Source organism: Ranitomeya variabilis, chromosome 1, assembly GCF_051348905.1.
Source record: "Ranitomeya variabilis isolate aRanVar5 chromosome 1, aRanVar5.hap1, whole genome shotgun sequence".
In the NCBI taxonomy this organism is placed as follows: domain Eukaryota; kingdom Metazoa; phylum Chordata; class Amphibia; order Anura; family Dendrobatidae; genus Ranitomeya; species Ranitomeya variabilis.
In genome coordinates this window covers 101,314,817-101,342,510 of record NC_135232.1, presented here as the reverse complement: position 1 = coordinate 101,342,510, position 27,694 = coordinate 101,314,817, and the positions used below count along the sequence as shown (strand labels likewise).

Sequence of the window (27,694 nt, the reverse complement as noted above, 5' to 3'; positions counted from 1 at the left end):
TACAACTCATGTGAATGTTGCAACCTATAACCTATCTTTGGACTCAGTGATAAACAATTATATAAGAACACCCCCCCTCCCCAAATTAGGTGGTGTGTAAAAATTCAGTACGTGTATATTAGCTTTATGAATCTCTATTTTTTTCTCTTTCTAGATTCATAATGATATCAATAGCAGGTACAGTCCCTCTTGCCTCTTATGTGTGCTTTGTTAAGATTGTCTGTGTTTAGAGCTGGAGATTACATTTTTAGTAAATGTTAATATATGTAGATATATTGCAGAAATGTATATGCCTTTCCATAGATCTGAATGTGGGTTGTCCACGTTGGTAATAGCACCAGTAAACAGTACAAAATAAGAAAAATCAAAATAAAAAAGGGGAGAAGCCAGCGCTGCTTATGGTCAGAACGCAATACATAAAGTGCACATATTGATTTCTAACTGTATTTCAAAATGAGACATTTAGCAAACAATTGATCAATTATTTGAGCCGCCACGCCAAGGCATTCTCATAATGGGGCAGTCCTACTCTACGTTTTTTATATTCGCTGTGCCATTATGGCCTCCTAAATGTACTAAAAGCAAGACCACATTAAATGCAAAATAAGAAAAATGCATACTCGCATCTTGGACTTGCACGGCTCCTCTGATGCCAGTTGTGTGTCTCCTGGAGCTCACATGGCATTAATTAATCGCATCACCGCTGCAGCCAATCAGATGCTCAACGTCCGTTCAAGTGAAATAATAATAAAGAAGAATAACAATGTCACATGACCCCGGAGAGACACATCAGAGGTAAATACGCATTTTTTTTATTTTGATCTACAAGCTGGATTATTAAATGGATTCTTCCCCTAATATTAAGTTTCTACCCTTGAAAAAAACCAAACAAACTGCACTATAGTCACTTTCCCTGGGTCCACCGGTGAATCTCCACCGCTGCTCCTGATGTTCTGGCATTTGCTGCAGCGCTGACGTTCTGTAGACGGCACAGCAGCCAATCACTGAGCACAGTGGCTCTGAAGGGGGCGTTTCATCTACACTGGGAAAGCTGCTGAACTCAGTGATTGGCTGCTTTACTGGAGCAGCGGGCGAGACTCGCCAGTGGACCCAGGGAAAGTAAGTACAATGTGGTTTTTTTATATAGTAGCCTGCAGCCAGGGTAGATACTTAAGTGAAAGGGAACAACACCTTTAAGAAGGGGCTGTCCCATAGTGAGCACCCCCTCACATTCATTACAGTTGAAAGGGATTTCTTAGAAATAGTTTTTCTATTTTATAGGCTTGCGGAAGTTAAAAATAACAAATTCAGCTACAGTATAATTGCTGGCTACTCCAGCACTGCCTCTGCGCTGCTGCCCCCAGTCTTTATTGACAAGCCGGATGATTACAGCACACAAGTTCACTGCAGCCAATCACTATGCTTAGGAACCTGGTGCCATCTGGAGCGTCACCACTAAGCCCAGTAATTAGCCATTGTGGTCACATATTGAAACTGAAATTGAGACTTGGAAAAGTAGAGGTAATTGCATAGTATAGGCTAAGTAAATAAGGCAAGTGTACACAACCTGAGGATGCAGCAATGGTCCCCAACGCGCATTTCACCTTAGCTTCTTCCTGGGGGGTTTTCTGTAAAGGAAGAAGCTAAAGTGAAAAGCGCGTTAGGGACCATTGCTGCATCCTCAGGTTGTGAACACTTGCCTTATTTACTTAGCCTATACTATGCTATTACCCCTACTTTGCGTGCCTATCTCCAGTGGTATTGTATTGCTAGTTCATGTGATACGCTGCTAATTACCATATTTTCACTATGATACACCACTATAAGGTACTTTACCTATACCCAGCTTAATTGCAGCAAGTACATTCATTTGCACTTTATGCACTGAAAGCACTTTGAGATGCCTTTTGTCTGATGGACGTTTCTTATGTGATAAACTATTATTGTATTTAATATATATCTATTTTTCTGATATTAGTGTTCCATTTAGGCTATAATTACTACCATAGGAGTTTCTGCCCATGCACAAAACTGAAATATAGGAGTGATATTGACTCCCTATATCCTAAGGCTTCCTGGCCTATCTACCCTAACCTTTTTTCAGACTTTGTGCATGCGGTTTATCTCCCTATAGATTTATTCACATTGGTCATACACAAACTATTTAAATTACTCCTCAATATTAATAGGCTAATCATGAAAACATGTGGAGGTATTGAACCCTTGATGAATTTAGTGTACACTCCATGGATGCAGTAATTTTGTGTATTTGCATCCACCCCAGAAAAACGTTTTTGGTTTTTTTTTATTAATTATGTGTATGTATACATTTTAATAAAGATTTCCATATATTTTAATATATACTTGGCATAAGGCTTCCTTTTGTTTATAGGTTTATAATAATTAGGCTACATTCACACGTTGCCATTTTGCAGCGTTTTATATGCTGCTGGGCTTTTTTCTATGCAAATGAAAAGCTGATTTTTACAGTACCAGAAAAGTCTATAAGCGTTGACAAATCTCTTGCACACACGCAGCTTTTTTTTCCCTGACTGATTTGGAAAACCGCTGCTTTTTAAAAAAATCTGCAGCATGTCACTTCTTTCAGTGTTTTTTACCACAGAAAGCAATGGAGAAGTGCAAAACACTGCAAAAAATGCAACCATGCGTTTTTGCCGCATTTTTGGTGAACAAAACTAACTTTATAAGCCATGTAGTGTAGACAAATGACACATTTAATCTGCTCCAAAAATGCAGCAAAAAAGCTGCAAAAACCTTCTTTTTAAGCAGCTCCTTTACATCCAAGAAATCAGGTTTTGACTTCAGAAAAAGCAGCAAAAAAGCAACGTGTATCAAAGGAGTTTTATTGTATTGGCCTTGTCTGAGGTAAATAATTAGCACGGTGCCATTTAGAAACCACCATAAAAGTCCTCAAATACTGTACCAATACTGACTTACCATACATAAATGGGGTTTCCCAGCCATTGTAAGTCTATTTCTAATGAAGGTATCTGTGTTTAACCCTATAGGTTACGTAAAGCGATGGAGAACACTGTATCGCTAGACAAGATGCCCACGGCATTCTCTCTCTTTGATCATATTGCCGCAAAACCTTCTAAGGACGATCAGAAGACAATCAAGCATTTACCAGGTATACGTGAGCTATTGAATGTAAATAGTTTTACAGATTCGATATGAAATATCCCATGGTGTCTGGAACAAGTCTACGCTGACAGCTCTGAAAGGCAAAGGAGAGGACATCTGTCAGTGGTGAGACGACTCCACGATGACTTGTCACTTTGAATCCCTGAGCTTCTTAGAAGACAGCACATGCTAATTCTAGAAGACCGATATGTAAGATAACCTGTCCGGAGTCACAAGATATTGGCCGCTGCAGCTGAAACACATTTATCAAGCACATTTTGTTCAGTGTGTTTTACACGATGAAAATTTGTTCAGCGGGAAATTTTTTTGTTAATACAGCAAGAGATGGACAGAAACGGTGCTGGTATTGCTAAAGCCAAACCTAATAATTCCATAAGTGTTTCTAACTTTTTTATTTTTCTGTCATTAGAGCTATATGAGGACTATGCATAGCAAGCTGACGTTTTTATTCATACCATTTGGGGTTCACGCCTTTATAATTATTTTTCTTTTTATGGCATTCACCATACGGGTTTATTAATTGTGGGACTTTTATGAAAGTGGCACTTTTATTTCTTTAATTGTTAACTGAGAAAAGGGGGTTGATTCACAATTTTACAGTGCAGTGAAAGTTTTAGGCACATGTGGAAAAATTGCTGCATAGTAAGAACTCTTTAAAAAATACGCTGACCTCAACATCATAAAGTCTGTATGGAATTGTGTGATGAGATTCAAGTATTTGTGCAACCCTACATCCACACAAAATCTGTGGTTAGATCTCCAAGATGTTTGCAACAACCTCACTGCCAAGTTCGTTCAATAACAGTGTGGAGGTGATGCTTTGATGCAATTTTGAAGGCAAAGCGTGGTCACCTAGTATTACAGCATTTTTTTCACACTTGCCCCTAGGGGAACTTGAACATGATTCAACTACACTGTCTAGTTATTGCATATATCCCTATATAAATTGTAAATAGAAGCAGTATATCATAGCTTTAGGCCGAAGTCACACTAGCGAGGAATACGGACAAGTGCTATGCAAGAAAAAAATCGTATAGCACTCGGACCGCTGTTAATCTATTGGGTAGCTTCCATCGCCATTATTTTTCTCGGCTGTATTATACGTGCGAGTGAAATTGCAGCATGGTGCAATTTGCTGCGTATATCGGTCAAGACTCGCCAATTTAAATCAATGGATGCGAGACAAAAAAATCGCACAGCACTCGCACCATGCGAGTGCTGTCCGATTTTTAAGCACCGGTGTCCTTTGAAAAGCCGGTAATTCATGTGCGGTATACAGTAAAATCACACTGACAGGTTAGAATAGAATAGATAGAATAGAAAAATACACATAGAATAAATATATATATACATGTTAGTAACACACACATATATGTATGTATTGATATTGCACAGAAAGATAGAAGAAAAGCCGGTAATTCATCTGCCGGCTTTCGTAAAAACACTGCAGGAGCTGACAGGAGAGAAGAGATGGATTATATACAGTAAATACAAATAAAATAGGTAGATATATAGATGTCAGTGACAAATACAATTAGTACAGTGTGTGTGCAAATTACTGGACATGTATTTACTTAATAAAAGATTATTTTACAGAACAAAATGGCGTGGGCTCCCGCGCAATTTTCAAAACCAGCAGAGGGAAAGCCAGTGACTGGGGCCAGATGTTTATAGCCTGGGAAGGGGGTAATACCCATGGAGCTTCCTAAGCTATTAATATCATCTCACAGCTGTATACTTAGCCTTTACTGGCAATTAAAATGGGAGAACCCCCCAAAAAATGACGTGGGGTCCCCCATAATTAATAACCAGCAAAGGCTATGCAGACAGCTGCGGTCTAATATTAATAGCCTAGGAAGAGACCATGGATATTGCCCCCCCTCCCTTCCCTGGATAAAAACATCAGCACTCAGCTGCCAGTTCCTGCACTTAGCCTCACTCTTCCCACTTGCCCTGTAGCGGTGGCTAGTGGGGTAATAGTTTGGGGGTTAATGTCACCTTTGTATTGTAAGGTGACATCAAGCCCAGCTTAGTAATGGAGAGGTGTCAATAATAACCTATCCATTACTAATCCTATAGTTGTTACAGGTTAAATAAAGACACAGCCAGAATAAAGTATTTTAAAGGGAATCTGTCACCCCATTTTTGGCCTATAAGCTGTGGCCACCGCTATCAGGGGCTTATCTATAGCATTCTGTAATGCTGTAGATAAGCCCCCAATGTAACCTGAAAGATAAGAAAAACAAGTTAGATTATACTCACCCAGGGGCAATCCTGGTGCGGTCCAGTCCGATGGGTGTCGGGGTCTGGGTCCAGTGCCTCCCATCTTCATGCGATGACATCCTCTTCTTTGCTTCCTGTCGTGGCTCCTGCACAGGCATACTTTATCTGCCCTGTTAATGGCAGAGCAAAGTACTGCAGTGCGCAGGCGCCTGGCCTTTCTGACCTTTCCCGGAGCCTGCGCACTGCAGTACTTTGAGACGGACAATAAGCCATGCCCATCAGACCGGACCAAGCATATTTACATACAGCGCGGGAGGAATAAAAACGGTATTTATGGATCATACGTGGGGAGTCAAGGGGCGTCAAAAGTACTTATGTAATGCATAGGGGACACTAAATTGAATGATATTTTTACCTGGTAACCCAAAAAATTGGTGACAGATTCCCTTTAAGCACCACAGTTGCTGGCTGGTGTGGGATACACATGCTATGGTCGTGATATCCGTCGTCTGGAGGAACATAGGCTTTGACTGCAGACTATACCGGCGGGAGATACCAAAAGCTGTGGGACAACCAAAAGTTGGGAGACAGTGGATATCACCTGGTACGGGGACTGTCTAACTACCGATTCTGGGTTGGGATCTTGTGGACTGAAGGCATTGTATTTTGGCCATCTACCTGTAGTTGCTGTAGGATTGTGGACAGAAGAAATAAAACTAATTGCATCCTTAACCTGCCTAGGTGATTACAACTAACATCATCAGATCTTCACAGAGACCATCAGCATTTAGCATTCATCTTACAATGCAACCTGAAACCTCAGTGCCTGCTGTCACTAATTCTTGCTGCATGCCTCCTGCTGTCACTAGGATTTTTGACCACCTGCCACGGCAGGAATTTGGTGATAGCTTCTTATTTCTCACATATCCAGGTAGTGTAACTAGTGTACATTAAACTTTGAACTTTTAGGCTATGCTTCCAACTGTATCTCTAGGAACATTACAGTTAGGTCATTACTTTACTATACCTGTGCATCCTTTTCTCTGTTTGTACAAGGCAATGATCTCTTAACTTAGGAGCATGTGACCAGACACGTCAATCAGTTTCCTCCAATAGAAAAAACACTGTGCTTGAGAAAGCTGTTTTACAATCGGAGGAAGGTGATGGGCAGGTCTGGTCATATGCTCCTCCACCAGCAGCCTGGCTAAGATCAAGAGAGTTAGGGTACGTGTCCACAATCAGGAATAGTAGCGTTTTGGCAGCAGCGTATTTCAGGGAACGCGAAAAAGTGTATTCGAAACGCCCGTCGGGGTTGGGAATGTCTGACATGCCCGTGACCACCGCCCTACATCAGGTAAAACTTACGGCACCTCTACCATCATGGCCCTTTTATTTTTACTGTCAGTACTCTCTCGGCATTAGAACTTAGACTGTTGGTTGTTATTTTGCACAAGAACTTTATACCGCAGCCACTTTCTCTTTCCAGTTCAGGGTTTACATTTTGAATAGGTGCATGTTTGCAACTTCTGCATCTTTGAAATATACAGTGTGCCCGTAAAGTCATGGTGCACTTTTGACCAGTCACTGGAAAGCAACAATAAAACGATAGAAATGTAAAATCTGCTCCAAATAATACAAACACTCTCCCAGTTTCATACCTATTCAGTGCAGTTTGATGTGGGCTCCATTTGTTGCCCTACACACATCCAAACGAAAGTGAAGTTCTTGCCACACACTGGTAAGGACGTCTGGTGTAACAGAGTGAATAACGTCTGTGATTCTCGGTTTTAAGTGATGTCGTTGATATGTTCAATGTACACATGTTGCTTCACATAACCCCAAAAGTAAAAGTCTAAGGGCATCAGATCCAGGGATCGTGGTGGCCATGGCTTCACAGAACCCCTGCCTGTCCACCACCCGGGGAATGTTCTATCCAGAAACTCACGAACAATGCACACTACGCCACCATTGATCGTGAGTTTCTGGATAGAACATTCTCACGGCGGTGGATAGGCAGGGGTTCTGTGAAGCCATGGCCACCACGATCCCTGGATCTGACGCCCTTAGACTTTTACTTTTGGGGTTATGTGAACATTGAACGTATCAATTACATTAATCACTTAAAACACAGAATCACAGATGTTATTCACTCTGTTACACCAGACGTCCTTACCAGTGTGTGGCAAGAACTTCACTATCGTTTGAATGTGTGTAGGGCAACAAATGGAGCCCACTTCGAACTGCACTGAATAGGTATGAAACTGGGAGAGTTTTTGTTTTATTTGGAGCAGATTTCACATTTCTATGTTTTTTTTGTTGCTTTCCAGTGACTGGTCAAAAGAGCACCATGACTTTATGAGCAGACTGTATATTCAGTTTCTGGTCTATACTTATTGAGGGATTATACTGGGTCATTACTTACCTGTCTTGCATGTAACATTTTCCTGTCGGTCTGTATGGGCTATATTGTCAGTCCTCCCCCCACATTTTTGTGAGGCATATTTCACTTTTGTGATTTTATTATTGTATTGTTACATTGATTGTAATAAATATATATACTTCTTTGGTCTTTATTATCTTAAGTGTTTCTGCTTACCTCACATCATGTGTTATATGGGTTTGGTGTGTTCTTTTTGATTAGGTTACAGCACTAACATCTGCTGGAGGTGGACTCATATTACTTATATATTCGTAATGGCCACAAATTCATGTCCCCCACACATTTGTTAAAATAAAAATAAAGTGGACAACACCTGTCACAGAGTTACCGTGACAGAGCAGTGCCAGCATCTGATGGCTCCTGCTTCACCGCTGAGAAGAAGCACTTCTCCGGTGTATTAAATGTGTTTGTTTTCTTTCAGCAGGACAGGGATTAATAGGCCATGTGGAAATCCCTGCATTCATCTGTGCTCGGTTAGCCACTCCTCTCCTATAAAAGCTAGGCCTTCTGGCCAGGTCTTTGTCTGAGTTAGCACTTGCTACATAGACCTGGAGTGAGAGGAGCTGGTATGGATAAGGATAGCTGGAGAAGTTTTTTGTGCGACTGTTGCTTGGTTTGTATGCTTGGAAATTCCATATCCTTAGCTGCCTTATTTTTCCCCCCGTCCTTCACACCCTGGTGAATACCTCTGTTATTTGTGAGAGTATATTTTGTGTGAGTGGAATTTTCTTTTACCCTTGTCTTTGTTCCCCCGTCTGTTGGGTTGGTGTACTACGGTACACAGTAGCGCCTCTCTTCCCCTGGAGGGGGAGGAGGACAGATGCAGGGCTGCAGCTAGGAGACAGGACAAGGGCAGAGGCCCCGGCATCCTCGCCATCTGAGGTATCCCGGAGAACAAGGCGAGCTAGGGTGCCCCCTAGTGCTAGGGCCAGGAAAGGTGCCCCTGGTCCCAGTTTACTCACCAATCCTATTGTGACAACACCTTTAAGGCAAATTAACATGTCCTTTAAAATTTGTGGGAAATCCTTTATTTTTTTCTTCTTTTTATGGTTCTACAGTTTTCTTAACATACTATGACGTCATTCTGAGATAAAAAATTATTGCTTTGGTATAATGTGAAGCTTCTTGAGAGCCCGATATCCTTCATATTTTCACTTTTATCACTTTTTTATAAGGGCATATAATTAAGCTGAATTTGTATACCTAGGTTATAGCCGGTGTAGTCTCGTTAACAGAGGTCTCATATTTTGCTGTTCGTTTTACCTGTTTACTCAGCAGTTACCCACAAGTGTAATAGATATCATCCATATACTTGGTATTGCTGACAGCTGGAGTTTTTCAGCTGCATTCCATGTATCACAGGTCCCCAGACTATTATCTTATTGAGAGATCCTTGTCCAGAACGCTTTTATAAATCCCCACAGTGGTATGATATTTGTTAAATAATTATATATATGCATTTTACTGCTCCTTCCGAAGGAATGAAACATTGGCACAATCAATTTACCTGTGTCCTTTCATCATTACTAGACAGCTATAAAGCTTCACGTTCCTTAATTACTAGGATTTTTGGGCTAAGGGTACCCCTGTGCCCAGTTCAAGTGTTATGATAAGCAGAATGCACCTTATATTTTTAGAATTACAAATACTGTATCTAACCTGGCTTTTATCTGAATGTGAGGTAATGTGTCATAAATATAGAGGCTTTATACACAACTTCTGAAGGTTTAAACATAGTTCATGCAAACTTTCATATATATTTCACATACACCATATTACCACTGCTGGTACGAAAAAGGTTGACTGTACTCTCGCAGTGGGACACCTATGCAGGGCAGACCAAGACCAGGTTAGTTGCATCCCTTAGGGCCCTGTCAGGGCTCACGTCGGAACCCCCACGCGTCTTGCTTTCCGCCTCCAATTTGGGTATGCGGCTGAAAATGCTGCATTACAGAACACACAGTGACTTCATCTCCATCATTATAGTTAATGAAGAGCAGACCAAGACCAGGTTGGTTACATCCTTTAGGGCCCCGTCAAGGCTTGCATCCAAACCCCCATTCTATTTCGTTTGTCTGCCACCAATAAGCATGGAAAGCTGAAAGTTATATACGACAGGGCACACAGTGACTCCATCATTACAGTCAATGGTCCTGCAGACTCATGCACCCAATTCCCATTTTTTGTTGTTGGGGAGGTGGTTTGGACGTAAGCCCAAATGGGGCCATTGAACATACAAAAAATACAATGTGAAAGGGACCTTATTTTGATGGGTTGTGAGAACTTTAGCTTCCCTAACCGAATGTCCTCCAAATAAGTGTGTAAGAAAATAACCCAAGGATCATGGAAAAGAGATGAATGAGCATTAATATAATCGGGTCATCAGCTCAAAGAGGTCAGACTTTGCACACACTACTGTAGTTGGCAAAATCTAAGGAAGTCTTTGGTTTTGCCTTTTAACCAATATATATAGGAATCTGGATTTCACTGCACAAGATCCCAGGGTTGCAACTACAGAGTAGTCACTGACTACTAGAGCAAGCCGAAAAAAAGTTACTAAAAAAGATAAGGTCATAACCATTAACCACAGAAGAACTAGAAAAAGACAGAATAGGAGTCCAAGAGTACTGTATGAGAAGAGAAGACAGCAGAACAATTGTGTAAATGAAGGGACATATAGCCTATGGTCAAAACCAGAGCTAGAGTCAAAGAGTTAATTTAGAAGAAAAGTCTTACAATAGCTGGCTCAGAACGAAAAATGTCAATCCAGAACATAGTATCCAAAAATACAATACTTGCACAAGGTAATTTAGACAACAAACTTAAACAGGGCTCCATGACCACTTAGGGGCCAACCAAGCCTACCCTTTGATGGTCCTTTGATCGAGCTTCCTGATTGACCAGTTAGATGGAAGAGTCACTCAAATAGATTATGCTAAGCACACTCCACATGAGCCACTTACCATCTCTGACACCACAAACCTAGAGAAGCAGCAACTGGCAGAAAATCAGGTAGATAAGTATGTTACAAGTTCATTTTGCCCTCAGGATCTATTTCAGTCTTTCCTGTTGAGCTTCATCTCTTTGCACTCCCCTAATCTTGTTAATTCTGATACATTAATATACTGGGTATGTTGATTTGTCACTGTCCAGACCCATCAAAGCAGAGATATCTGGAATAGTTGCACGAACCTTAGGATTGATCATGAGGCCTGTTTCACGTTTTGTTTTTTTAACATGCATGAAAAACAGAACAGTGTTTCCAAAAAGATTTTCAGACGTATTTGGTCCGAGTGTCAGGTTTTTAACCATCAGTTTCATCAGTTTTTCTAGTTTGCATAAAAAAAAAAAAAAAAAGAAAAAACTGATAGAAGTTTCTTAAGGTTCTCCAATCGACAAATCAGTGAAAAACAGACAGCACATGGATGCCAACCGTGTGCTGGCCAAGTTTTTCCTCTGACTCATGGATTTTAACCCATCACTAGAATCAAATTTGGACACGTCTCCATTTTTATTTTTTGTAGACTCTCGGTCCACTAAAAATACGGACACGTATAGAACATGTGTGAAAAAAACAGACATGTGAAGGTGGCCTTCTTTATGCCTTCTTTATGTAAATGTCTTGTCACTGTCAGAATAAAGTTTTCTTTAATATCATTGTCCTTTTGTCCTTCATTCTGCAGTTCCCCAGACACCAAAGTTAAAACCACAAGAGCACAACTCCGCAACCAGCACCTCTATAACCGTGTACTGGACAATAAGTGAGGAAGACGTAATTGACTGTTTCCAGGTCTATTGCATGGAGGAGCCTCAAGGCAAAGGTGATGACAACGGTAAGCTATGGAGCATGAATGCAACTAGAGGCTGATGATTGTCGATATTACATTTTAACCATTTGTATCATGTGAATGTACTGAGTCCTGAAATTAATTAGAAGAATAAGGGCCCAATTCTTTAAGGTGCTTACGCCAGAATTATGGCATAAAACACTTTAAAAAGTCACAATTTTTTTTTCAGCTTTTGAATATTCATGTCAGTTCCAGCCAACTTCAACTAAAAGGGCAGGGCATAGGCAAGAAAGAGCGTGGCTAAGCCAACCCTATAGGAGTACATCTCTGGAGGAGACGCCTGTCACTTGTAAGATGCGCCTAATTCATAGCACATCTGACTTCCACACACATACTTGCATGAACGGCATCAGTCTTAATGAATTGGCCCCTTTGTGTGTCTATACCTTGTATTCTGTTTATAAATACAGTACAGACCAAAAGTTTTGACACACCTTCTCATTTAAAGATCTTTCTGTATTTTCATGACTATGAAAATTGTACATTCACACTGAAGGCATCAAAACTATGAATTAACACATGTGGAATTATATACTTAACAAAAAAGTGTGAAACAACTGAAATTATGTCTTATATTCTAGGTTCTTCAAAGTAGCCACCTTTTGCTTTGATGACTGCTTTGCACTTTCTTGGAATTCTCTTGATGAGCTTCAAGAGGTTGGCCCTTTTGCCTTCACTCTGCAGTCCAACTCACCCCATACCATCTCCATTGGGTTTAGGTCTGGTGACTGTGGAGGCCAGGTTATCTGGCGTAGCACCCCATCACTCTCCTTCTAGGTCAAATAGCCCTTACACAGCCTGGAGGTGTGTTTGGGGTCATTGTCCTGTTGAAAAATAAATGATGGTCCAACTAAACGCAAACTGGATGGAATAGCATGCCGCTGCAAGATGCTGTGGTAGCCATGCTGGTTCAGTATGCCTTCAATTTTGAATAAATCCCCAACAGTGTCACCAGCAAAGCACCCCCATATCATCACACCTCCTCCTCCATGCTTCATGATGGGAAGCAGGCATGTAGAGTCGATCCATTCACCTTTTCTGCGTCACACAAAGACACGGTGGTTGGAACCAAAGATCTCAAATTTGGACTCATCAGACCAAAGCACAGATTTCCACTGGTCTAATGTCCATTCCTTGTGTTCTTTAGCCCAAACAAGTCTCTTCTGCTTGTTGTTTGTCCTTAGCAGTGGTTTCCTAGCAGCTATTTTACCATGAAGGCCTGCTGCACAAAGTCTCCTCTTTACAGTTGTTGAAGAGATGTGTCTGCTGCTAGAACTCTGTGTGGCATTGACCTGGTCTCTAATCTGAGCTGCTGTTAACCTGCGATTTCTGAGGCTGGTGACTCGGATAAACTTATCCTCAGAAGCAGAGGTGACTCTTGGTCTTCCTTTCCTGGGGCGCTCCTCATGTGAGTGCAGCGCCCCAGAGTCCTGGTCGTTGCAGTACTGTGGCTCCGCCGCTAAGGGGGGCTATGGTACGTCTGATGGCACTGAAGGAGTTCATCTGACCAGGTATCACATACACCAATACATTTCACAGTCAGGCCTCCAGGGGGAGATAAGGGTGCTATTTATTATGCCACTCCTCACCACTGTGGGTAAACTGGGGGTCAGGCAGGAAGTTAGTTGAGAAAGCTGACTGGGTTGGACCAGACAACACCTGGTGGCAGAGGGTGTTGTGGGGGAAGATTCGGTAGGGTCCCTGTCAGGTTTGGGACCCTGACAGAGGCCTGGCTACAAGAAGGAACGTCACGGGACCGTGCCTGCTCAGCATAGCGGCGGTGCCCTAAGAAAGGAACAGAAGCGAGATATATTGTGCTGAGTGAGAAACGAGATCAAAGCAAGAAGGAGAATACCAGTAGGAGTCGTGCTGTAAGACCGAGGCAACATCCTACTGAGGCGCACAACCGGCGGCCGGAACGCCGAGGAAGTATTACTATATTCAGGTTCAGGCAATACTTCAAACCAACGGCAGGACAGTCAGTCAAAGGCGGGCTGTCTCATCTAAATCACCTATGCAGTCTTGGGGGGCAACTTGTGGAGAGGGGCGACTCTAGGGTCCCGGAAGAGCTCCGAGCCTACCCGTCATACGGGTGCCGTCCTAACCGTAACATCAGGGAGGGACGGAGGATTAGCAGAACATCATCTAATCGAGTTGTGAGGGAACTTAAGAAACGGACACAACAGTTGTGGGGACTTTCCGTAAGCACAGCAGGGAAGGACCACAACACATAGCGCTAGCAGGTAGGCACAGATTTCCACCTGCAAGGAGAACTCTGGAGGTGCCATCGGACCGGCCGGACTTGCGCAGCCTGGTGAACCGTATTCCGGACTGAGGACCCAGAGACCTTCAGTAAAGAGGTAAAGAGACTGCAACCTGGTGTCCTCGTTATTTACTGCACCGCACCACCACCACCATCCACATCCACCATTCACTGTACGCCCCTCAGCAGGGTCACGGACCGGGTCTAGCCACTGTGACAACCCCAGGGCAGAGACTCAGAGGCCCGGTACCGGGTACCCCTCGGCCCTGCGGCAGTGGGGGCGCTACATGAGCCAGTTTCTTTGTAGCGCTTGATGGTTTTTGCCACTGCACTTGGGAACACTTTCAAAGTTTGCCCAATTTTTCAGACTGACTGACCTTCATTTCTTAAAGTAATGATGGCCACTCGTTTTTCTTTACTTAGCTGCTTTTTTCTTGCCATAATACAAATTCTAACAGTCTATTCAGTAGGACTATCAGCTGTGTATCCACCTGACTTCTGCACAACACAACTGATGGTCCCAACCCCATTTATAAGGCAAGAAATCCCACTTAATAAACGTGACAGGGCACACCTGTGAAGTGAAAACCATTCCCGGTGACTACCTCTTGAAGCTCATCAAGAGAATGCCAAGAGTGTGCAAAGCAGTCATCAAAGAAAAAGGCGGCTACTTTGGAGAACCTAGAATATAAGACATAATTTCAGCTGTTTCACAGTTTTTTGTTAAGTATATAATTCCACATGTGTTAATTCATAGTTTTGATGCCTTCAGTGTGAATTTACAATTTTCAGTGTCATGAAAATACAGAAAGGTCTTTAAATGAGAAGGTGTGTCCAAACTTTTGGTCTGTACTGTATAGCTATCTGTACGGATAAGTCATAACATCATGAATGCATTGAGGGGTGGAATAAATAAGTCATTTAGAGAACAGTCAGTTCTTGAACTTAGTATGTTGAATGCAGGAAAAATGGTCAAGAATAATCTTAATGACACTGTTCTGCAGTACTCGGCAGAAGCTGGTACACTTTCAGTCGAGCTGCTTTTTTCAACTCCATTCAAAGTGTTTAACTCCGGAGATCAGCAGTGCAAATAACAGCTGATCAATGGGATTGCCAAGTGTGGAAACCTTTCCAATACGATATTGATAACAAATCAAATAGGGGTGAAAACCAGAAAAAAGTACATTAGCTGTGCAGGGTCCAAATCTATCGAAACCAAAAAGAAAAAACCCTAAAAAAATAACTTATTAATTTATATTAAAACACATCTCAATATTAGAAGCACTCTCAAAGGAATATCATAAAAGTAAAAGGTGTGTCCTATAGTAGGTGTAACCAGGACCAGGAAAGGACTGTCAATCCCTAATGAGCCCTAAAAACTTTACCTACCTAACTCGGAGGTTGGCACCCTAATACACACCTAAACTAGACATTATCAAGCACAAATAGTAAGTACACTTAAAAATCCCAGGAATAGCATATCCAATACCCACTATATGGGGAAATCATTAAGAAGACTATGCCTTTAACTAAGTAGCAAATCCCAGGACAATCCCACAATCAATGCATCATGGAGAAAAGAATATAAATATATACACTCACTGGCCACTTTATTAGGTACACCTGTCCAACTTCTTGTTAACACTTAATTTCTAATCAGCCAATCACATGGCGGCAAGTCAGTGCATTTAGGCATGTAGACATGGTCAAGACAATCTCCTGCAGTTCAAACCGAGCATCAGTATGGGGAAGAAAGGTGATTTGAGTGCCTTTGAACGTGGCATGGTTGTCGGTGCCAGAAGGGCTGGTCTGAGTATTTCAGAAACTGCTGATCTACTGGGATTTTCACGCACAACCATCTCTAGGGTTTACAGAGAATAGTCCGAAAAAGAAAAAAAATCCAGTGAGCGGCAGTTCTGTGGGCGGAAATGCCTTGTTGATGCCAGAGGTCAGAGGAGAATGGGCAGACTGGTTCGAGCTGATAGAAAGGCAACAGTGACTCAAATCGCCACCCGTTACAACCAAGGTAGGCCTAAGAGCATCTCTGAACGCACAGTGCGTCGAACTTTGAGGCAGATGGGCTACAGCAGCAGAAGACCACACCGGGTACCACTCCTTTCAGCTAAGAACAGGAAACTGAGGCTACAATTTGCACAAGCTCATCGAAATTGGACAGTAGAAGATTGGAAAAACGTTGCTTGGTCTGATGAGTCTCGATTTCTGCTGCGACATTCGGATGGTAGGGTCAGAATTTGGCGTAAACAGCATGAAATCTTTGGGATGTGGTGGAACGGGAGATTCGCATCAGGGATGTGCAGCCGACAAATCTGCGGCAACTGTGTGATGCCATCATGTCAATATGGACCAAAATCTCTGAGGAATGCTTCCAGCACCTTGTTGAATCTATGCCACGAAGAATTGAGGCAGTTCTGAAGGCAAAAGGGGTCCAACCCGTTACTAGCGTGGTGTACCTAATAAAGTGGCCGGTGAGTGTATGTATCCATTAACCCTTGTCAGGCTGCATAATTTTACAACCTTAACAGGCTGCATAGGTACAATTGTACCTTCACATATACCTCCACTGTGGGAAGACTTTACTTGGTTTCAGAAACTAAAGTTCATTCAGCTACAAATGTTATGCTGATATCTATTGTTCAGTGTTGTTACTGGTCACTTATGTTGCTGTCAATTAAGTTAATTCAAACTGGGAGTGGCTTCTACTTGTCTTCCTGCCTCCCTCCTCTCATTAGCCATTTTGCTGTTCATCTCATTGCTGTGAGCACACATTTCTAGGCTTGTGAAGTCTTCAATTTCTTGGAAACGAAGGTAGGAAAGTCTCACAGCATCTAACAGCCAGTTATACCTTTATTCTCATTATGTGGGGACAGAACAGTCAAATTGTCTTTCAGCCTGGACTTGGCTTACATATATTTTGTATGAAACTTATCACTATAGGTATAATTTTTATACGAAAAATGGATAATAATTAGTATCTACATATTGTTTTACGATGTTTTATTTATATTCAGCACAAAATACGAAGCCAAAATTCATCTAGCAAGTCATCATGAGTGATAGTAATGCTGGATCTAGTTTCCGCCATAATCCAAGAAACGTGTTTGCAGGTTAGTATAATTTTGTGAAAAGCCAATAATGTAGTATTTCGGAAAATTATTTATTTTACATTTTTTCATATTTACAGATTTACGTCTGACGAAATAATGCGAATGCTAGAAGAATCTGATTCTGAGCATGAGGATGAACCATATGTTGCATCTGATGATGAAAACTATGTACCACAAGTGGATGTTACTGAAGAAGATTCAGACATTGAACAAGAAATGGTCATAGAGCATGAAAATGAATACGAATCAGATGAAAGTGTTGAGGATGATTCTGTGCCTCAAAGTGCAGGCGACATTTGGACTGCTAAGGATGAAACTCAATGGTGCAGTAATCCACTGCCAAATGCACAAACAAAATCTCGTAATGTCCTACGACAAAGAGGTGGCCCTGCAGCAATCAGCAACCTATATACAGCAAAAGAGCTATTCAAGTCCATCATGACTCCCGAGATGTGTGACATCATATTACGGGAAACGAATCGAAAGGCCAAGAGAGTTTGTGATGCTTACAACAACGAACTGGTACAACGTTTTCCTGATTCTTCCAAACGGCCACCACAAAAAACATTCAAGCAATTTACTGAAACTGAACTTCATGCATTTTTGGGCATACTGATTGCTGCTGGTGTGCACAGAGCCAACAAAGAGAATCTGGAGGAAATGTGGAATGTTGCTGCTCTGCCTCTTATACGTGCAGCCATGTCTCGTGACCGCTTCAAGATGATACTCAGATTTATCAGGTTTGACAACGAAAATACACGTGCAGAACGTGTGCAAACAGATAAAGCTGCACCAATACGGGACATCTGGACAATGCTGAACAGTAATCTGGAGAGAGCCTACAAGCCATATCATTGTATCACCGTCGACGAGCAATTATTTCCATTTAGAGGTCATACTAAATTTACCCAGTATATACCTTCAAAACCAGCTAAATATGGCATAAAGATTTTCTGGGCTTGTGACTCATCAAATGCCTACCCTTTACAAGGTCAGCTCTACACTGGGAAACCAACTGATGGTCCTCGACAAGTAAACATTGGAGAACGAACAGTATTGGACCTAGTGAGCTCGTATAAAGGCTCTGGAAGACATGTCACCACCGATAACTTCTTTACAACCATGGAACTAGCTAAGGTATTGAACTCCTGGAACATGACACTAGTTGGTACAGTAAGAAAAAACAAAAGGTTCCTACCTAGCAACATGCAGCCTGCCAAAGAAAGGCCTGTAAACTCGACAAATTTTGCCTACAATCATGATGCAACAGTCTGTTCATATGTACCAAAGAAGAACAAATCAGTCGTGCTTCTATCATCTATGCACATGACGGGAGAAGTTGAAGAGACACTAGCAGCCAAGCCAGAGATAATAAAATACTACAACATAACAAAAGGTGGCGTTGTTGTTATGGATAAAATGTTGGGAGAGTACACTGTGAAACGACGAACATCACGTTGGACTTTGGCATTTTTCTACAATATGATTGATGTCAGTGGGTTAGCATCCTACATCATCTACAGAGAACACAATCCAAGCTTCAGGGCAAAGGATCAACGAAGAAAGTTCCTGAAAGATCTCGCAAATCAGCTGTGTATGATTGCAATTGAAGATCGTAGTACAAACAAAATGATAATGAGAAACCATTTTCTTCGAGGTGCAGTAGAAATGGTGCTTGGACGATGCATTGTGGTAGCATCGCAGCCAGCAGCTGGCCCCAACATACCTCATGGTAGTCGTGGACCCTCCCCTGTTGTTGGTAGTTGCTATGTCTGCAGAGACCTGAGGCGAAAACAACGCAAGACTAGAAAGTCTTGTGTGGTTTGTGTGAAACCCATTTGCGATGAACACTCTGTAGCAAAGCCAACATGCATTACTTGCAAAGAAAATCAATAAAAAAAAGTTTCTTACATTTTCTTTTATAATGTAAATGAACAGTTTTTTACTTGTTTATAATAGTTAAATAGCATTATCATTAAAAAAAAATTTATGCTTTTTCCCTTGCATTATCTTCATTCAAAATATATGAGGTACATTTGTACCTATGCAGCTTGTTATGGATGCAAAAAGATCTCGACCCCTTATCTCGGAAGCGGGTGGAGATATTTTATTGAAATTTGGCCAATATATTCTGGACCAAAAATGTAGAGATGTCACGAAATTTCAGCCCTCTACGTCTTTTCAAAAAAAAGTTATTGCAATTTTAAAACGGAATAGTTACAATTGTACCTATTCAGCCGGATAAGGGTTAATACACAAATCACCTAAATTGAGAATCTCAGGAATATTAGGTATAAAGTGCCATGCTTGGCTCAATATAGAGAGTCTTCAAAACATACATAATCTCATGTCCTGACCTGTTTCCCCTATTGTTTGGGGTTTATCAGGGGATCCTTTTGAATAGAAGACCACAGTGAGGAGGAGGCATGCTGGCAATACACTTCTGTCTCCTTATGGCTGCAGTAAAGGAGTATGATGCGTGCATAGCTATCAGTAGATGGCTGCCATGTCAATGATTCGGGGTCGTGCGGTCGCTTCCACAGTTTCTGGAAATGGTGTTTATCGAGCACCTTGAATGCACAGTGTGCTCCATATGGGAGGTTCAGTGCATTGAAACACAAATGGCTCTCCACCACTGTAACTTCTGCTGGAAGTGAGGTAAACAGCGCGCGGAACACAAAATGCGTTCCACAAGCAAAAAGCATTACAGAAGCGCATGCGCTTTAATCCAGAAACACCCCAATATATTGGATCTTGATGAAAATAACCCAAATTCTCCCTTGGGCATACATGGCATCAAAAATATGTGTGCATCACTGTTGTGCTGAGAATGTATACAACAAGAGAAGGGCATCCTAAGAACAGTGTACCTATAAAATCTCGTAATATACACATCAGTATAATTCCAAGGAGCACAATGTCCTTGTTTTTTCATATCTATATCATTCCCAAACTCTTAACAAAAGATATCAGTCACATAACCGAGAGTGTTTATTTTATAAATCATGAAAATTTCATCATGTCAAATGGGTGATATATGTACCAAAAAGTGGTCAGAAGGACCTACACAGAAACAGGATGGTCCTATACTGAGTGTAATATATCAAAAGGTCAGATAAAACTAACGAAGCTGAGTTATTCGCTAAGCCCTCTCAGGCTAAGGGACTCCATCTAAAAAATCTCTCATTGGATATTCTCTTATCCCAATCTCCCTGTCTGACAGATGGAGGAATAACCTCGATGACACGAAACGAGATAGAATAGATGTCACCACCATGTTTCAAATTAACGTGGCGGGCTATAGGGGTGGACAGAAACTACAGTGACCACATCTAAATGTACCCACTGATCTGTTATCCAGCCAGGTCCCCCCTCTTTTTGGTGGAGTAAAATGACTATGTGCTATATGGTCCTTAATGGATTTTCTTCTGCTAAATGTAACAGAAGGTGTCGGGGAAGTAAGATCAGCTCTTAAAATCCTCCTGTGTCTTCTTAGGGTGTCCATTATCTTGGTGGTCTGATCATCATATGTCCCCATCAGCCAAAAATGATGGTCTATTACTCCCCAAAGCGTTCCTGTAGGCGGACCTGCCAACCTCACCTAGATAGCCCCTATTCTCAAACCTTCTCTTTAGGTCGGTGGCCTGGGTGCAAAAATCTGTTAGTGAGGAACAGTTTCTCAGTAATCTTAGAGACTGTTCTTGGGGATCCCTTTCTTTACGGTATTAGTGTGGTGACCCACCCACCTCAATGAATAGTTTGTCGATGTGGGCTTTTGAAAAATTGATGCCCTTCACTTCCATGGAGATGGTGACATCAAGGAAAGGAATCTTGTCTCCCACAATCTCATGTGTGGAGGAAAGATCTAAATCGTTCGAGTTTAGATGACGAACAAATGACTCAAATGACATTCGATCCCTGGACCACAGGATGGGGATGTCATCAATGTAGCATCCCAAACATTGAATATGGGGCACCAAGTGACATACTGATTCCTGAAAACCACAGTGTCCTCCCACCAGCCTAGGAGTAAGTTGGTATGGCATAGGTGGGGGAACAGGGGCTCCCCATTCTCATACCCCTGAGCTGGTGGCACTGCCCAGATCGTTGATATGGCAGCCATCCCCTGATAGCCATTCTCCTTTACTGCTGCCATAAGGAGTCAGACAATGTATTGCCACCATTCCTCCTCATCACTGTGGTTGTCACGATATGGTATGAAATATCATAAGTTAGTTTTCTTGCTAGCATGCGGGGGCTAAACCCCCCTCTCTCTGGTTCTCTTTCCTTCCCTGTGTTTCTAACTGTGTAGAAGAGCTTGCCTTGTGGGGGAGTTTTATTGACGAAAGGTATTTACGACTGGCATAGCTGCAAGGGAAATTTGTACTAGCAGGAACTGTTAGAGAAACTTCTAGAACCATGCGGTCCTTTGTTCTGTTATTGTGAGATATTAGACAAACTATTTAGGATAGTAGAATGATAAATACATATTCTTGATCTCCATCGAAGCATCTACCCATCACTCTAAACACAGTCGTCTAACTCCATCGGGGGAAGAAGTAGGGATTGCTCTGTAAATAATAGGACATATTTGATCTCCTTAGAAAGCTCACGGTAATCTGAGATGAATGCTGGGTTTGATATGACTATGACAGGTTCTGGAGCGAAGTTACGGGCATCAGATATATTTAATGCCCAGTTAGTGAAACCGAAGAGGTAGGAGGAGTTGGAAAACCAAGCCCTTTCTGTGAGGTCACAGACTGTAGGTTTTAAGTTCTGGCAGGCATCCAAGAGAGGAGATTTTGAGTTCTTCCTGGACAGACCTGAGCACGCCCAATGAGCTGGGACGTATGGTTGCCTGCCATGCAATGATCTGAGAAATGTGAGTGTTATCTTTTCTTCATTTAATCCTTTTATTTTCATAATTACCTTGTACATATTTGCAATTGTCTCATTTGTAACATCTTTGTAAAATATTTTTATAAACACTGCCTAAAAATCATTTATGGGGTATAATCTTTAATACTAGTTCGTTCTTCCTGCCCTAAACCGTACCCTGTCTCTGAAGGGAATTACGCTACTGTTTTGGGTTGCTCCGGACCGTTTAATCGGAGCTGGTGGCGGCGATACCGTGTGCAGACTCTTGGGTGATTGTAGCGACTGCGGCTTGATAATTATTGTTCCTGCCTGAGCGGGAGTAGTTATCGCGTCACTGCAGTCTGCCCAATAGCCAGTACATAGCAGGCAGCCATTCTGGCGACTAATTACCCTAGGTGCAGTACCTAATCTGACCTGAGAGTAAGGGGGGCGCCAGAGAGCTGCAAGTGTTAAGGGGAACTGTAAGCGGGATACACAAATCCCTGCAGTTCATGGTATATTGAAGAGCAGTGGGATACCTAAAATAAGCCCCTGCTGTAACCTAAGAGGTAAATAAACTTGTGTGTGTTCTTCTCATCACATTGTGGCAGTGGAGGGATAACTAGGATAAGCCCCCTGCACATGTGATAGCAGTCTGCTGGTCTAAAGTCACCCCAATCCTTGACATATTGTGGGCAGCGGCTAAGGGATCTTGACAGTCACGAAGTGAATCGTGACATATTGGTGGCAAGGCGGTGGGATATTAGAGCATTAGTGATTTGGTTTGAGCAATCATTCCTCTCACTAAAAACTTGCAGAAAGTTCTTGCGAGAACTCTGCGCAAATAAGTTTGGAGAACGAACTCAGTGTTTATTAGTTGTGAGACAATTGTGTACTGGTAATTACCCCCTCCCTTTTTCTTCGTTTTTCTATCCTATCTTTTATTTGGCAACCATGGTTGTGCTGGGAGAAACCTTTTATAAGAAGCAGTCCAAGGACACTCTTATGGCCTTGTGCATGTCACAGCAGATTGACTGTACAAACAAAACCAAGGCTCAAATGGTCGCTGAACTGGTGCAATGTGAAGCAGACCAAGCCAGGCCACAGAGCCCAGAGGCCGCAGAAGCCGGCACAAGCGAACATGGTGCTGCAGCAGAGGTCCAACCGCTGAATACGGGCCCTACTGGCAACCAAGGGGGCGCAGACCTCCTCCTGCAGCTGGCTCTGCAACAATGCTCCGCAGATGACCTGGAGAGACGTCTGCAGCTGATCCAGCAATACCAGGAGCGAGCCGAGCGGCAAGCGGAGCGGGAGTACCAGCTGCAGATGGCCCAACTGCAAATGCAGGGGTCGTCTCAGTCCAGTCGTGAGCCCAGCAGTGCTCAGATACCAAAGCCCCGGCCCGACCACTTTCCTGTTATGGAAAAGGATGGGGACTTGGACACTTTTCTGCGGGCCTTTGAGAAAGCCTGCAGACAGTACCAGCTGCCTACACAAGAATGGGCACGATACCTGACCCCAGGGCTGAGAGGAAAAGCTCTGGAGGCGTTTGCTGCCCTCCCTCAAGAACAAGATGGTGACTATGAGGCCATCAAGCAGGCTCTCATAGCTAAGTACCAGCTTACACCCGAGGTGTACCGCAAAAAGTTTCGGACCCTCCAACGTGGCCCACACGACAGTTACAGTGATGTGGTGCATGGACTGGGGACCCACTTTGACCAGTGGACCCAAGGACTGTCAGTGACCACCTTTGCACAGCTGCGAGACCTGATGATCAAAGACCAGTTCTTCCGTCTTTGCCCAACTGAGGTGCGACAGTTCGTGATGGACAGAGAACCCAAAGACGTGACGAAAGCAGCGCAGATTGCCGATGCCTATGAGGCCAACCGTAGATCGGAAGTGCGGAAGCCAGTCACCACCAGCTGGAAAGGGGGTAAGCCTGCAGCCAACGCCAGTACCCCTGCCAGCCAACACACCAGAGGTCCTGTCCCCGTGGCCAACAGCACCAGACCTACCACCGAACTTCGCCAGTGTTACCACTGCAGGCAGACTGGACACCTCAGTCACCAATGTCCAGCCAAGCAGAAGAACCCCTCATCCCAGGCCCCAGGGCCTAATGCAGCTGTTCTTTTGGTGGGTGGTGTGGTTGGGAGGGTGTGTGACAACGTACAGCCCGTCACTGTGGGAGGTCGTGTTGCTACAGGCCTCAAGGACACCGGGGCTGAACGAACCCTCATCCGACCCGAACTGGCGGCCCCTGAAGAAATCATTCCGGGGAAAACCCTAACTGTCACTGGGATTGGGGGCATCAGCTGTCCCTTACCGATGGCCCGGGTTTTTATTGATTGGGGTGCCGGGAGCGGGGTGAAGGAAGTGGGGCTGTCTGATAATTTGCCCACTGATGTTTTGTTGGGGACTGATTTGGGGAGGTTGGTTGCATACTTCGTGGATGACCCTCCTCCCCAATCTACTAATGAGGGTAAAGTTAACCCTGGTGATGATGATGATGATGATGGGAAATCGCATGTGTTACCTGACCATGCTTTATCTTGTAGTGATGCATCTGCTAACCATTTTTTCCCTAGGATTGATGGTGAAAATGCTGTACCTGTGCCAACTATATCTGATAATGATGTTTCTGTGAAAGTTGATGTGTCCATAGGTACAGGAGTGCTCAGCCACGTCGCTCTGCGGAGTGAGACGGCTGAGGAACCCCTAGCAGGGGCAAGTGTCGGTGCTACAAGAAATGGGGAGATACATGGGAACCGTGAGCAAGGTGATGCCATGCAATTGACCAGTGCCACCGAGGAAGGTAACTGGCCCATAAGTAGCAATGCTCCTGAGGTAATGGGGGTGGATGGGGAGGTAGAGCCCATAGCAGCGTCGGCTGTTGGGTCTGTAGAAATCCCCGGGGAGACAGCCTACGTAGCTGCTGTCACCCGCAGTCAGAGTGCCCGGAACGCAGATACCTGTCTGCCTTCCGGACCCTCCTCAGTCATCAGTGTGACTGAACCAGAGGTGGACCCAGTGCAGGTCCCAGAGGGCTCCCGTGGGGAAGGGACCCTGACATCGCTTTTGGCTTCCCCTAGCCAGGAGTTTCAGGCCGCTCTGCACACAGATGCGAGCCTAGAGAGTTTGAGACAACTCGCCGGGACGCGCTTCTCCGAGACTGATAAGGAGAAGGTGTTCTGGGAAGGAGGAAGGTTGTACCGGGAGACCGTACCCGGAGAATCACAAAAGGAGTGGTTGAGGGAAAGACAGCTGGTCGTCCCACAGCAATTCCGGGGTGAGTTGTTGCGGATTGCCCATGAGATCCCGCTAGCTGGACACTTGGGTATCAGCAAAACTAAGGCCCGGCTGTCTCAACACTTCTGTTGGCCTAAGATGGGGACAGATGTGTCAAACTACTGCCGCTCCTGTGTCACCTGTCAAAGAGTGGGGAAGGCGGGGCCTGCTCTTAAGGCTCCCCTGATCCCTTTGCCAGTGATAGAGGAGCCTTTCCAGAGGATTGCGGTGGACATTGTGGGCCCGCTGGCTGTCCCCAGCAGCTCTGGAAAGCAATATATTCTTACTGTGGTAGACTACGCTACCCGGTACCCAGAGGCAGTAGCTCTGTCGTCAACTAGGGCAGATAAGGTGGCGGATGCCCTGTTGGCCATCTTTTCACGGGTAGGATTTCCCAGGGAAATGCTTACTGATCGAGGGACCCAATTTATGTCTCACCTAATGGAGGCTCTCTGTAAGAAAATGCAGGTGAAGCACCTGGTATCGAGTGCGTATCACCCACAGACCAATGGCTTGTGTGAACGCTTCAATGGTACCCTCAAACAGATGCTACGCATGCTGGTTGAGACACAAGGGCGCGACTGGGAGCGGTACCTCCCACACCTGCTATTTGCTTACCGAGAGGTTCCGCAGGCCTCGACGGGGTTCTCCCCCTTCGAGCTCCTGTACGGCAGGCGAGTCCGGGGACCCCTTGGGTTGGTAAGAGAATCCTGGGAAGAGGAGCCGAACCCTTCTGAAGTGTCCATAGTGGAGTATGTCATGCGCTTCCGTGACAAGATGCAGACCTTGACGCAGTTGGTGCATGACAACATGACGCAGGCTCAGGCTGATCAGAAGCACTGGTACGACCAAAACGCCCGGGAGCGGACCTACCACGTGGGTCAAAAGGTGTGGGTGCTGGTTCCTGTACCAACGGATAAGCTTCAGGCAGCCTGGGAGGGCCCGTATGTCGTCCACCAACAGCTCAACCCGGTCACCTACGTGGTCACGCTTGACCACACTCGGGGTAGGCGAAAGGCCTTTCACGTCAACATGATGAAGGCTCATCACGAACGTGAACCTTTCGTCCTACCGGTCTGCAGCGCACCCGAAGAAGGGGAGGAAGACACCCTCCTGGACATGCTGGCCCAAGCCAAGGCCCATGGGTCCATTGAGGACGTGGAGGTAAGCGCCTCGCTAGATGAACCACAGCGGTTGCAGTTGCAAACCATGCTGGAACCCTTCCGGGTCGTGTTCTCCAACCGGCCTGGAAGGACTGAGTTAGCCGTCCACGAGGTGGACACCGGGAATCACGCCCCACTACGGCGAACACCCTATCGAATCTCTGACCAGGTGCAGCAGATTATGCGCCAGGAGATCGATGAGATGTTACAGCTGGGGGTGATTCGACGGTCAAAGAGCGCGTGGGCCTCGCCTGTAGTTCTTGTGCCAAAGAAGGACCGGACCACCCAGTTCTGCATGGACTACAGGGGGCTCAACGCCATTACCGCCTCTGACGCGCACCCAATGCCGCGCATCGAGGAGCTGCTTGAGAAGTTAGCTGGCGCAAAATACCTGACAATCATGGATCTGAGTCGCGGATACTGGCAGATTCCCCTGAGCCCCGAGGCGCAGGAGAAGTCCGCCTTTATCACACCCTTTGGACTGTACGAGTCCACGGTCATGCCCTTCGGCATGAAGAATGCCCCTGCCACTTTCCAGCGGATGGTCAATCTCCTGCTTCAGGGACTGGAGAAGTACGCCGTGGCGTACTTAGATGACATTGCCATCTTCAGTCCTTCCTGGGATGAACACCTGCAGCATCTCGAGGAGGTGCTCGGGCGAATTCACCGAGCAGGACTGACTATCAAGCCGGGAAAGTGCCAGATGGGCATGAGGGAGGTTCACTACCTGGGGCACCGGGTAGGTGGTAACACCCTAAAGCCAGAGCCTGACAAAGTGGGCGTGATCGTGAACTGGCCCACTCCCAGGAACAAGAAACAGGTGATGTCCTTCCTGGGCACTGCAGGGTACTATAGGCGCTTCGTGCAGCACTATAGTAGCCTGGCAAAACCTTTGACGGACCTCACCAGGAAGAAGCGACCCCACATCGTCAACTGGACAGATGGCTGTGAGGGGGCCTTCCAGGCGTTGAAGACAGCACTGTGCAACGCCCCTGTGTTGAAAGCAGTCGACAGCAGTCGACCGTTCTTGGTACAGACCGACGCCAGCGAGTTTGGCCTTGGTGCTGTGCTCAGCCAGGTTGACTCGGAGGACCAAGAGCACCCCGTGTTGTACCTGAGCCGGAAACTTTTGCCGAGGGAAGTGGCCTACTCCACCATAAAGAAGGAGTGCCTGGCCATAGTCTGGGCCCTGCAGCGATTGCAGCCCTACTTGTACGGGCGCACCTTCACTGTGGTGACTGACCACGACCCTCTGCGCTGGCTAAGCACCATGTGTGGAACCAATGGCAGGTTGCTACGCTGGAGCCTTGCCCTTCAGCAATTTG

The 27,694-nt window shown here is 44.5% G+C and overlaps 1 protein-coding gene across 1 annotated transcript in view; it reads left to right on the top strand.

The window, feature by feature from the left end:
• CMYA5 (cardiomyopathy associated 5) overlaps positions 1-27,694 on the top strand; it is a 127,792-nt gene that overhangs the window by 35,353 nt on the left and 64,745 nt on the right. The window contains exons 6-8 of the mRNA XM_077286798.1: positions 155-177; positions 3,030-3,151; positions 11,512-11,661. Of these exons, the coding sequence (XP_077142913.1) occupies positions 155-177; positions 3,030-3,151; positions 11,512-11,661 (295 nt within the window). The remainder of the gene's footprint in view (positions 1-154; positions 178-3,029; positions 3,152-11,511; positions 11,662-27,694) is intronic.